Consider the following 12,297-nt stretch of genomic DNA (forward strand, 5'->3'; position numbering starts at 1 on the left):
GCTCCTATGTCCCCGTTAACCCTTTCTAAAAGTGGTCATTTTTAGGTAGCATTGCATTCTCTATGAAAGCCAAACAATGAAAAAAATGTAGTTCTGATACCTGCTATTCCACCACATGTTTATATTGGCTGTGGTTGTCACGTGACTTGATGATTTTTATATTCAAAAACGTTTTAAAATAACCCTCTGTATACAAACTCTCAAAGGGACAATACAAATTCGATGTTTCAAACCGGTATACACAAATACGGGGAATTATTCTTTCGTTACTTCAAATCCGCTCATTTTGCTCGTAGGTTTATAAGTACAAGACAGAGAAATACTGTCATGGCACGAGATGTTCGTTCTTTTTTTTATTTTATGCGATGATTAATACTCAAAATACACGTTTCCGGTTACTTTCAAATTTAATAACTGAATTGAGTTTTGGATCATGATAAAATTACCCTATTTGTTTCTATCATAGGAATATTTTCTACGCTTCTAACTTAGAAATATTTGGGTTAACTTAGATACATTTATTTTTAATGCTGTCTAAAATTTTGAACTGATGCACTAGAAGGAAGGCAGGTATTCAACAGCACCCACCGCCAACTGCTCTTGTCTGTTTGAATAGTGGGATTTGACCGTCATTCTTACAGCATACCCACTACCCCAAAGTGCGGAACGCGTTTTTGTGGCAAAATATTGCGAACTATGAACACTTGGATTCACAGATCGTCAACCACTAGGAAACGAAACCAAGTTGGCATGAATGGCAAGGTTTCTCTAATGTGGTAAAAATATTATAGTAGCAGTAAGTGGTATTTTAGACTAACATTGTGAATGTTGGTAAACGAGATGAAAATTGATATCGTGTACATACACATATCTAGACTCAAGAAACATTAATGACCATCAAATACTTTGTAATAAGAAAATTAACACCTTCTATTCCTTCGGCACAGCGGTATGTCTGCGGACTTACAACCCTAGAAATCGGGTTTCGATACCTGTGGTGAGTAGACCACAGATAGCCCATTGTGTAGCTTTGTGCATAACTACAAAACAAACCTTCGGATTAGGTGGTCCAAATACTAAAACTTAAGCACTTGCACACCTTCACAAGGAAAGAAAGATTTAAACAAAATCTCATTTGTATCAATGGTGAAAACAAAAAGACCTTTTTTCATATAAGTATGGTTTGTTGGGAGCTAGGGGCCTTTTCTTAATTTTAAAAAAAAGCATTTAATGAATACTTTCACAAAACCGAAATACTGTTAGACTTAACTTCTAGACGAATTCCTCGTCTTCTTGTAAATAACAATATATCTCCCACCTGTGCATTTAGCGCCATCTGTTTTCATTTTCTAAAATGAAACATTTTTAAGAATCAAAGAATGGAGAAAAAATTCTTTAAGTTTTGAAGGTTCCATATTTGTTACATTTAAGTCATTGCAAAATGTTAAAGACGAAAAACAGAATGACAGTTAGTGGACAGTTATCTTCTTGACTTTGACACCTTCTGGTGCATTGCAGTGTCTTTTGTCTGTTTGGAATTAAGCACAAAACTACACAATGGGTTATCTATGTTCTGTCCACCACGGTCTTTTGTCTTCTTGCAACATTATAATGCTGTTTTTGAATTAGAAATATTTATCTTATATGAAACACACAAACGATCACGTAGCGTTTTGATACTTATTCAACATATCTAATTCTCTCTAAATATATAGAATTGCAAATTTAAAAAAAATCCTCTTTTTATATGAGTTGAAAATAAAAGTAGTACATTTTATCAGCTAATTTCTTTAAGAAAAGAAAGAAAGAAAACAGATTATTTTGACTTTAGAACTATATATTTGCAATTTGTATAAAAATTAAATGTATCTTACGACTTATGCCTTATTGTCTGTAATCATATAGATTCATCAGTCGAAGATAAAATTGTAATTTAAAACCACTTTCCTCATCTAGAGATTATCATTGTCTTATCAGAAATTCTGAAAAAAAAACTTTTTCTTAAATTAATTTCATCAACGAGAACAATAATATTTTTTACGCCTCATTATTCGATTTTTGTTTTGATGTCCATGCTTTATCCTGGGTGACTGCGAAGCTTGTATATACATATTTTTCTCATCAGCTGTACATCTTCGTGCACGATATATTTCATAAGTGAAGAAACCACTTGAACATAAGATTTCAAATATTACACAATGAGAGATTTGAGTTTCACTCACGACAAAGGAAGACTATTTTCGTACAAACGTTGAACAAACCTATCCCTGATCCACAGCAAAGTGTCAAGATCTGTTTATTTAAGAAAACTGTGGATACAGTCGTTGAATCCGTGGAAGAAACGTTTCAACAGCTATAAGAAAACAGGTAATTTTTCAGTTGATGACTTGTCGAAAATGACCTCAAGGAACTCTCTGAACTTGGCAGATAGCGAGGCAGCTAACGCCAGTGCCACATCACAGAAAATAAGTAAAATGGCTCCGAAAAGTGTATTGGAATACACCTGCAAGAACAGATTACCATAGTCGTTTTCTTGTATTTTGATATTATGACAAAGCTACTAAGTCCATCTAGTACCATTTCTAATTTTTGGCTACTGAACAGATGGAAGGAAACCAGGTACCAGTATCCTACCAACCACAGTAAGTAATTACATGTCACACTTTTAATGCATCCACAGCTTATAGTGCGGGGATTTCAACTTGTCTCGCTAGTTCTAAAGTCCAGATCTCTATTACAGGGTCAACTCGAGCCATAGACGTTTCCCAGTATCCCTGCCACACTGTGAATACTACTGACTTTGCTTGTGAACAAGATTTTCCAAATTCAAATAGGTTAAAACCTAGCTAAGATCGATACCCGAAAGCCAAACAATGGAAAAAAAAATGTAGTTCTCATACCTTCTGTTCCACCGCATCTTTATATTGGCTGTGGTTGTCACGTGACTTGATGATTTTTATATTCAAAAACGTTTTAAAATAACCCTCTGTATACAAACTCTCAAGCACAGAGATTGCGAAGCTTGTAATACATATTTTTCTCATTAGCTGTACATCTTCGTGCACGATATATTTCATAAGTGAAGAAACCACTTGCACATAAAAGCAAAAAAATTGCGCGAAATTAAAACAACAACAACAATCAAACCAACGCTAGAAAACTTTATGCTTAACTTCAAACAAACAAAACATTTTAGTTCTAGTTTTATAAACTTGCCTGGGGCAGTCAGATAGCTAGCGTCGCGCCCTGTGACACATTCATGTCAACTCGTGTTTTTCTTATTAGCTCGCTTTCTCTTCCCCTTCTACGCCCCCTCAACTGTGGCATCCAGGTCTCTCTCTTTTGTTGTTATTGGTCTCAAGTCTGATATTCCCAGGGTAATTCAGAAATAGGAACATTTTCATTTTACTCAATCTAATCCATACACATAGAGACAGGAAAATAACAAATACTCTAATTATAGAACTACAAGACAAACAAACACCTATCACAGCCTACCAGTTCCAAAAATAACAGCATTTTCTCCTATACGATATTATTTTATTTTGGAAAACTTTTAAAGTGCAGGAAGTAACTTATGAGGAAACTTCGAGTACAATTTAAGACTTTTATAATTTAGAGGAATGCATAATTTGTAGCGAATACGTTAAACATGGGCGTAAAACTGGATTGTATTAATTATTTCAAAAATACAATATTGTGGCAAATGAGAATTAGGGATAAATTTTGGTATCGTGATAAAATAAATAATAAAGTGGGTTAAAAAACATTTAATCCAATTCTGGGGTATTGCGACATAAACAAAACTGATGAAAAATCACACTGCACCAACTTATTCCAGTTCAGACTGTAACAATTGTTGTCAAACGATTTGACAATATTTGGATATACATCTCGTCCACTACTATACCTGTTGTATTCCAACCAGTCTCGTTGGTACTCAATATATATATTCAGGCAGAAGTTATTATTATCATTTAATAATGTAGTCTTCTCTCTTTGACGCTGCAGTCGCTTAACCCGGGATCAAAGAAAAAAACATTGGTTTGTCAATTCCTCTGAATTTATATGCAGGTTAATTCAGTAAAATAATCATTCATAATACAAGTTAAAATAAATAATATACATAGTACTGATGTTCTTACCCTGATTCTAATATATATCTATAACACAAGATCTCTGGTATTAGACGATAGGCCTCTTCGACACTGGTTATGGTGTAGTTGATACATCACACTATATTTTCACTCCGAAGATATTATTATTAATTATAGATGTAGTCTCCTCCCGATAAAGTGTGACTGACGTATTATTGTTCTCTCTTCAGCCTTTATTTACACTGAGGAATTCTTATTAATAATTGTTGAAATAATATATTACTAACCTACCTTATAATCTCTTCAGACTTGCATTCACTACGTCTTAATATATTTTAACATTTAACGTGATTGAAAAATTTGAACCATGCATTTAGTACCTGTTTATAGAGTGCTTTCATAAGCAGTATATCCAATACTTCTATTGTAGGTACACAGAGAATATAAATGATTTACTTTAGCCTAAATGCAACTTGTTAAATGAAAGGGATTTATTCTGTTTGAAATAGAAATAAGTATATATTTTTGAATGTAGTTTTTAATTCTGATTTTAGAAATATAAATTAAAATTTGGAGAAATGAAAATAAATATTTTTATTATTTTCTTATTTTGCTAGGTCAGGTCAGTTTATGTGAGGTTAGATCAAGTTAGACTAATTAGTATATAATTACATGTTTATTTAAATAAAAAATAAATTTAATTAAAAAAATGGAAATATTTTCCCATTTAAAAATCAATTATCCAAATTTTAATTAATATTTCTGAAATCTGCTACAAATTGAGAGTAATTTGGAATGCGATTAAGTGACATAACAAGAGACATTGTGGAACCAATCGTAACGTAATTCACTAGTATCTCTGCGAGTTCGTTTGGTGCCGTAGGCATTAAAACTTAAGAATATTCACATTGGATTTGTTATGTTGACACTGGATACTTTGTATTGTCTTGCAGTTCTTTTAAATACATAAGTTTATATGTAATGCTAAAAATACTTCCTTTGTTTCGTAATCAAAATAAAAAAAAATATTTCTTTTCATTTCTCTAAATTTTAATTTATATTTCTGAAACCACCATTAAAAACTACATTCAAAAATATATATTTGAATGCAGTGCATGAAACAGAAAAGATTCAATGAAAGTATTCAAAATTTAAGAGAGTCAAGTGTTTATTAAAAACCAATAAGTCGGATCATATTGGACCTTTTAGAATACTGGGGTGGTCGTTCAAACCCCCCCACTCTTCATAGGTATGTCATACAATTTCTTCCCTAGGAAACTAAAAGTAACTACTAACTGTGTGATAAAATATAAATCAAAATTTTCCTGGAAACACATGAATTGTTTGTTCTGAATTTCAAAATGCATGATCAATTGCATGTCCTCACTTAGAAAATCAAAGTCCTTTTTAAAAATTTCAACAATTTAGTAATGTATGAAAACCCTTTTTAAAGCTGTGCTGAATAATCACATTAAGTCCTAAATATTTTTCTAACAAATCTCTAACATAGTTCTAAACCATAAAAAAAAAGTCGAAATAATAGGTCTATAACTTCCCCGGTTCTCCTTTGATTGATTTCATTTCAGAAATAGAAATCACAATGGCAATCTTGTAATAATTAGAGTTTTCCACAATGTGAAGCAACTTTTGAAAAGTAAAATTTAAAATGTCAATATTCACCTTACAATATGATGATGAGGAACCCACTCTGAGAGAATACAGTTTGAAGATGTCTTGAATGAGTAATGAATAAACTATCACAAGTTTAACACAGTGCAAAAGTACAATGTTTAAACAAGATTCTGTCACCTGTTGATGAAAATATCTTGTTGAAATTGTATATTTGTTAACGTTTTAAACTTGTAATAGTTTTCTTCATTACCCCTTCAAACTTTATTGACCTTACTATGATCTTCGAGATTTTATAATAAATCTTACCACAGCCAGGAGCTTTACAGTCAACCTTTTCAAAGAAAATTATAAGTCTGCTTTTATGAACTAAGTGCCTTTGCAAATATTTAATTTCTGAAAGTATATAAAGAATAATAGTTTAGTGCTCATGCACAGGTACCTTTCTAACCAAATATCCCTTCATAAAATATAAAAATTTTAAACTAAGATATTCCTTAGTAAATGTAATATATCATTTAAACAATTAATTATTTAATTAAAAAATTTACTCTCCTTTTTTTTTAAATTTTATCATCTAATTAGTAATTATACAGGAAGAGACAAAATTCATTATCCAGTTGAGTTGGACCGAAGTTACTATACTTCATATTGTATGATTGGTATTAAAGAAAATATTACAAAGACAATTGAAACTAATTTAATTTAATTCCAGACTGTAGGAATTGGAGTGGTGAAGAAACTGAACTAAATATTGCATCAAGTTTTATAAGACATTAGAAATTAAACTAAATAAAACAAATGTATCACTATTTTTGCCTTGCCTTGTATGACTGGTATTAAAGAAAATATTACACAGACAATCGAAACCAATTTAATTTGTTTGTTACAGAGTAAGACATTAGAAATTATTCTAAATAAAACAAATGTGTCATTACTTTTGCCTCACCTTGTACAAGAAATTGTATACATATAGGTTTATTATTTTATATTTATTCTTCAGTTTAGTACCTTTACATCAAATTTATATTACTATAATATCTTTCACTAAAAATATACCCCAATGGGGTACCAGTATGGCAGTTCACTCTCTTTTTTCATGTCTTACTTAAAATGCTTGAGTTGCATCAACATTAATTATTTGTATAAAATAAAGTACTGATGTGTAAGTGTACATACACTATTGAATATTTCAAATTTCTGCTGTAAATCCTCAAATTTAATTTCTTCCAAAACCTCTGTGTATCACATGTGGGTTAAAAGAGAATTTGGTGAAAGATAGATATTTAACAATTTGCTAGAAAACATCACAGACATATACATTTATTTTCAGTTGCTTTTGACAAAAAGTTCGTTCTAAGAAACATCTCTTCTTTCATAATTAGAGATGCACACAAGTTTCCAAGTCCAGACTGTAGGAATTGGAGTGGCAGAGAAACTGAACTAAAGATTAAGCCAAGTTTTATAACTTGTACGTGAACAACTAACAAATATACTTAAGTTTTTACATTTCTTTGTGTTCTATACTCTGTGGGTATCACAGTGTTTAACAGTATTTAATGTATTTCTAATTCAACCTCTGACATGCTCATAAACCTAACGGTTATATTAGTAAATAGTCAAATTATATCAACTGTTTTTTAATTAAACAAGTGTTTGGTCTATTTTATCAGTTTAATTTAGTAGTTGTGGCTATTTTTTGCTTGATCTCACTCTGAAACCAGTGATTTTTTTATACAAGAGCAAATTTTTTTTTTGCAATTACTACAAAATATAAAAAATATGTTTTGTTTAATTTTTTCACATCTGCTTTATGTCTTAGTTCAGTGTAAATTTTGGATATTTATAGTCCTATTCAAGTTAGTGTTATGAAATGCAAAGGCTTTAAAAACATTTTCACAGAATAGCCCTTGGTTTTGGTGAAAATTATCCTAAGAACAGAGCTTCAGTTTTAGTTAGGTTGTGCAATCTAGGATAGTTTGAAGATGCTTTTCCAGTAATAAGAGGAAAGAATAGTCAATATGGTTCCACATTACTTATTCTTCCCTGATAGCAGTTTGAATAACTTGTTGCAATGAAGTTTGAAAATGTAACTAGAATATTTCATGTTAATATTTAAAATCTTTGGAAGTAATAAAGTGGAACTACTACTTTTTTCCTACAAGTCAATGGAATGTTTTCTTGAAGAAACGGGCATGTACTAATGAGTTCTAGAATGCAAGACCATGGGCACAAAAAAAGTCACATTCAGAAATTAGGATTGTGTTCTTTTTAAAATAGCGGACTTCTAAAAGCTAACTATATTCAATCTTAGATATATTTTTATTTTATCATAGAGCATTTTACCATACATCACTTACCTACAAGCATATAGCTACAACAGTGTATTTCACCTCTCATCATAATAGTAAAATGTCAATGTTTAGTAAGTTTTCTTTATCCATTCCATGCGTTACAAAGAATATACAGGTAGATTCAAACTCTAATTTTTCAGAAGCAATACATAAAAGGAACATATATTAATTTCAGGTATAGTTTGTATAAATACTGTCTGCTTCAACTTAGATTGCTAATGAGGGTGAATTCATGAAAGGTACATTTATCTTTGAAAAAAGTGTAATTACAGAATTCTGCATACAAGTTTGAACGAACACACAATCTAATGTTCCACCTACAGTGTAGTATGGTTTTGGGTTGTAGTGAATTAAACAATTTCATGTGGAATATGGTAAAGTTATATTTTTAATACTGGAATAAACATTTAATCATTATGAGGTAGTGCAAATTCAATTAACTGAAATAAGAAAATGAAGCAGTGTTAAATAAGGAGAAATACAGTAATCATTCTTGGAAGTAAATCTTTTCATTAGATACTAGTTTTTGAACATTAGAATTGGTTCGATGTTATTTTTCTGATGATTTTATATACAAAATATCACCTGTAGTTATTTTTTAATCACATCAATAACCTTTATTTTTACTTCCATATCTTGTAGCTACAAGAAAATTAACATAAACACACACATAAATTTGACAACTAAGGGTTTGAAATAAAAATATTTTCTCGTACCAACTTGTTTAAAATGTATGGTACCAAAAGCTATACTAAATTCAGTTTACTTCCACCCAAACCTGTTCATTTCAAAAACTATGAAAGATTAATTTCCCATAACACCAAATACACCATGGATTAATGTTGCAAATAGATCTCATGGTATTTTCTGTTTAGCACATATAAAAATTATTGTCAAATCATAAAAAAATATTCTTATATTTACCAGTAACCTTAAAAAAAAAGTCCAATAGATTTGATTTATAATACTCATATGGAGGACCTGTAAAAAATGTAATATTGAGTTATCTTACAGAAGCAATTTGTTTTTGTAAGCCATGAAGAATGCCCTATTCAATGAAACAGTTGTAGTAAGGATATCTGCAAGGAAATATAAAAATTTGTGCAAATAGATCCTATGCTATTTTCTGATTATTACATATTCCTAATCCCTAATATATGTTAATAGTTATCTACTTCTATATGAAACAGAAGTCTTCATGTGAAACAGCAGGGTATGAGCATTGGAGGAATCTTCCTTCAGTAACAATGACACCAAGTCCTCCCATTCTTTAAACACAATCCTTGAACTTTTTTCCAGGGAATAGCAGTCCTTGTCTTTGTGTAAATAGTGTTCTTTCCAGAAAAGTAGCAATTCTCTAAAGTTTTCTAAGAGGCCTTGAAAAGGAAACTCATCAGATTCAGTGGATACTAAACAAGAAGACGGCTTCATAGCTTGTAAATAATCACTCAGCTGACCATTTCTGTGAGCAGTTATCAAGATGATCAAAGAAGTGTTGAGACAGCTTACACTTTCCTGGGTTAAGTTTTCAACACTTATGATTGAAATAAGCCTCTTCAAGTAAGATAATCTGGTTTGAAACCTTCCAAAATACAGTAGCAGATGACTGTGATTCTCAACATAGTCAATAATATCCTTGTCACAACTTTCTCTCAAGTGTTCTCGAGACAAGATCATACTTCGAAGAAACATGTTGGAGTCCACCAAATTTCTGTTTATGATTGCTAACAGTGTTTGCCACTTTTCCTCACTCCTGAGGGGCTTATCTAAGTGACGAATAGCACTGTAGTTAAATTTAACCAATTCAGCCAAAAGATCAAAACTGCTCTGAATCACCTCCTTAGGTCCACGACCAACAGACAGCAAATTTTCAAAAAGATGATGCAGGAGATTTCTACGAATCAGAAAATCCTGCTCGTGACTTGTGGCACAATCACGCAGAAAACTTTCAATAGCACGAGAAAACCAAAAACGAAAAGATGAATTCTTGGGCTCCTTTTTCAATACATCAACAATCTTGCTCAAGAGTCCCTTGCTCCCCACACACATCAATGATTTTTTCACATTTTTTGGTAGATCATCATTACTGTTAGAGTGAAATAATTCACTACATTCACTCCAGGATAACATTACATGCTTGTATTCTGAATGATCACAAAAACTGTGCACAAGACGCATAACCTGAGTTTTCAGAGCAATTCCCGGATTACAGTCACAGCCACCAAAGTGCCCACTATTATGCAACCTACTTGATGACCTTCCACATTCCCATGTAAAGTGATCAAAAAGATCACTAAGTTTGGGAATAAGACACAACTCGGCAAGTTTTTGCTGCACTTCCTTACGATGCTTACCAACAAGCAACAAGCCTAGAACATATGCACCGTGAGCTCTTATTGTCATTTCTGAACTAATTGCTAATGATGACTGAAAACTAAAGGCAGCCTCTCCTGACGTACTACTTCTTGAAATACCACCGACAAAATTAGTACTTTCATTCATTTCACTGGTATGTATTACTTCATTTTCAAGATTTAATTCAATCCACTGTAGCCAGTGATTTACCTCTGACACTGCAAATGAGCTAAAGGACCTGGGAAATTGGGGTACATAAGGTTTTGCACAAACTAACTGAACAAGTCTTGATAAAATTCCTGGCATGTTCAACACTGCATTTTGATTCTCATCTCGTTTAGAAAACAGATTTTTCTTTTTCTTTTCTTTATGCTGAGCATACAAAGAACTAGTTTGAGCATAAAAATCCAGATCTGATAGTGTAACAGTTAAAATTCTACAGAAGTTTCCAAGTTGGAAATCATTAAAAGATTCCACAAGTTTTCCTAAATTTGGAATATGTAAGAAGTTGACAGGCTTTTTGCATGATAAAAATAAACATTCCAAAAGTTGTGAGGCAGGTAATGACGTCTGTGAGAACTGGATCAAGTTAAGTAATGTTTCAAATATGCTTTCATATTCTGACAAGTTCTGTGCCACGCTTTCACACTGAATACACAAGCAATGCAAAATTTCTAAACAAAGTCCACGTAGACAGAGAGCTTTATTTGTTTGATATAAGTTAGCTTTTTCAGGTGGAAATACCATAAATGATAAAACAAATCTAATAAGGGCATTTACAGCACCACTGAAATCAGCGAATAATTTAAAAATCACAGACTTAGACTTTGTTTGCCGTATATCATTCAGAAGATATGATGAAGGTGAAACCATAAGCTCATCCTGCATCCATTTTAACATCTGAATACTGGATGGGTAATCATCATCAATACATGAAATTGAAAATGATTTTTTGTTTAAATCATTTAAATATTTTAGACATTTTGTATAGTTTTTATAGTCTTGTAAAAACTGAGCTGGACTGTTTGGGTTTTTATTCTCAATATTTTTTTCAAAGTCAAGTTCTGATAAAAGAAGACCCTCAGGTACAAAAGTTAAGCCTAATACGTCTTTCATTGCCAACCCATACATTGAAGGAGTAACGCAGAATTCGCTAAATGGTTTTTTACTTGCAGACGAACCTCTACACAACAGTCTTCTAACTGCCATATCAATTCAATAACGATTCAACCTCTGTTTTTCAAACATTAGTCAACTACTCATGTTATTGTTAAGTCAATTTGAAATTCTCGCTAACTAGGCTAAACTAAAGCGTACACCACAATAATAATTTACCTCGATTGTCATTGATGACACTACTGCTTGGTTACTACTAGTAATGAAAGTCTTGCAGAAAGAGTATACTTGCTATAGAATTCTGTAGCAATAACTTTGTTTTATATAAAGTACTTCATCAGTGGACTCTCCTTAACTTTTCTGAATAAAAATCACGCAGAAAAAAGCTTAACATTACGTCTAACGTTAACTTTTTGCTCAGCTGGTTTTGTAAGATATTAGTTTTGCTGAAACCGGTTATGGTTTACTCAAATCTATGAAAATAAAAAACAAACATACAAAACAGCATAAGAAAAACAAAATAAAAACTATCAATTTTTACTATACATAAAGAAATTCATATTAATGCCGTAAAAAATAATTTCCATATTTTATTAAAAAATACTACATATCAATTCAATTTATAAACTTCAAAAATGTTTATAAAGTCAATATAAAACGTGCCCAACAGATGGCAGCCTTGTGACTGCCTTTCGAAACTAGTTGCAACGACTGTAGTAGTAGTGTAAATATTGTTACGTCTCCGT

At 31.6% G+C, this 12,297-nt stretch overlaps 1 protein-coding gene across 1 annotated transcript; it reads right to left on the reverse strand.

The window, feature by feature from the left end:
• Positions 1-8,029: 8,029 nt before the first annotated feature.
• LOC106469240 (short transient receptor potential channel 4-associated protein-like) lies at positions 8,030-11,987 on the reverse strand. Its single transcript, XM_013929713.2, has one exon. The coding sequence runs from the start codon at positions 11,642-11,644 to the stop codon at positions 9,248-9,250; it is 2,397 nt and encodes a 798-aa protein (XP_013785167.1). The 5' UTR covers positions 11,645-11,987; the 3' UTR covers positions 8,030-9,247.
• Positions 11,988-12,297: the final 310 nt, after the last annotated feature.

This window comes from Limulus polyphemus, unplaced genomic scaffold (genome assembly GCF_000517525.1).
Source record: "Limulus polyphemus unplaced genomic scaffold, Limulus_polyphemus-2.1.2 Scaffold95, whole genome shotgun sequence".
NCBI lineage: Eukaryota > Metazoa > Arthropoda > Merostomata > Xiphosura > Limulidae > Limulus > Limulus polyphemus.

Coding starts and splice junctions, on each gene's coding strand:
- LOC106469240 (XM_013929713.2), bottom strand. CDS start 11,644: ATGGCAGTTAGAAGACTGTTGTGTAGAGGTTCGTCTGCAAGTAAAAAA.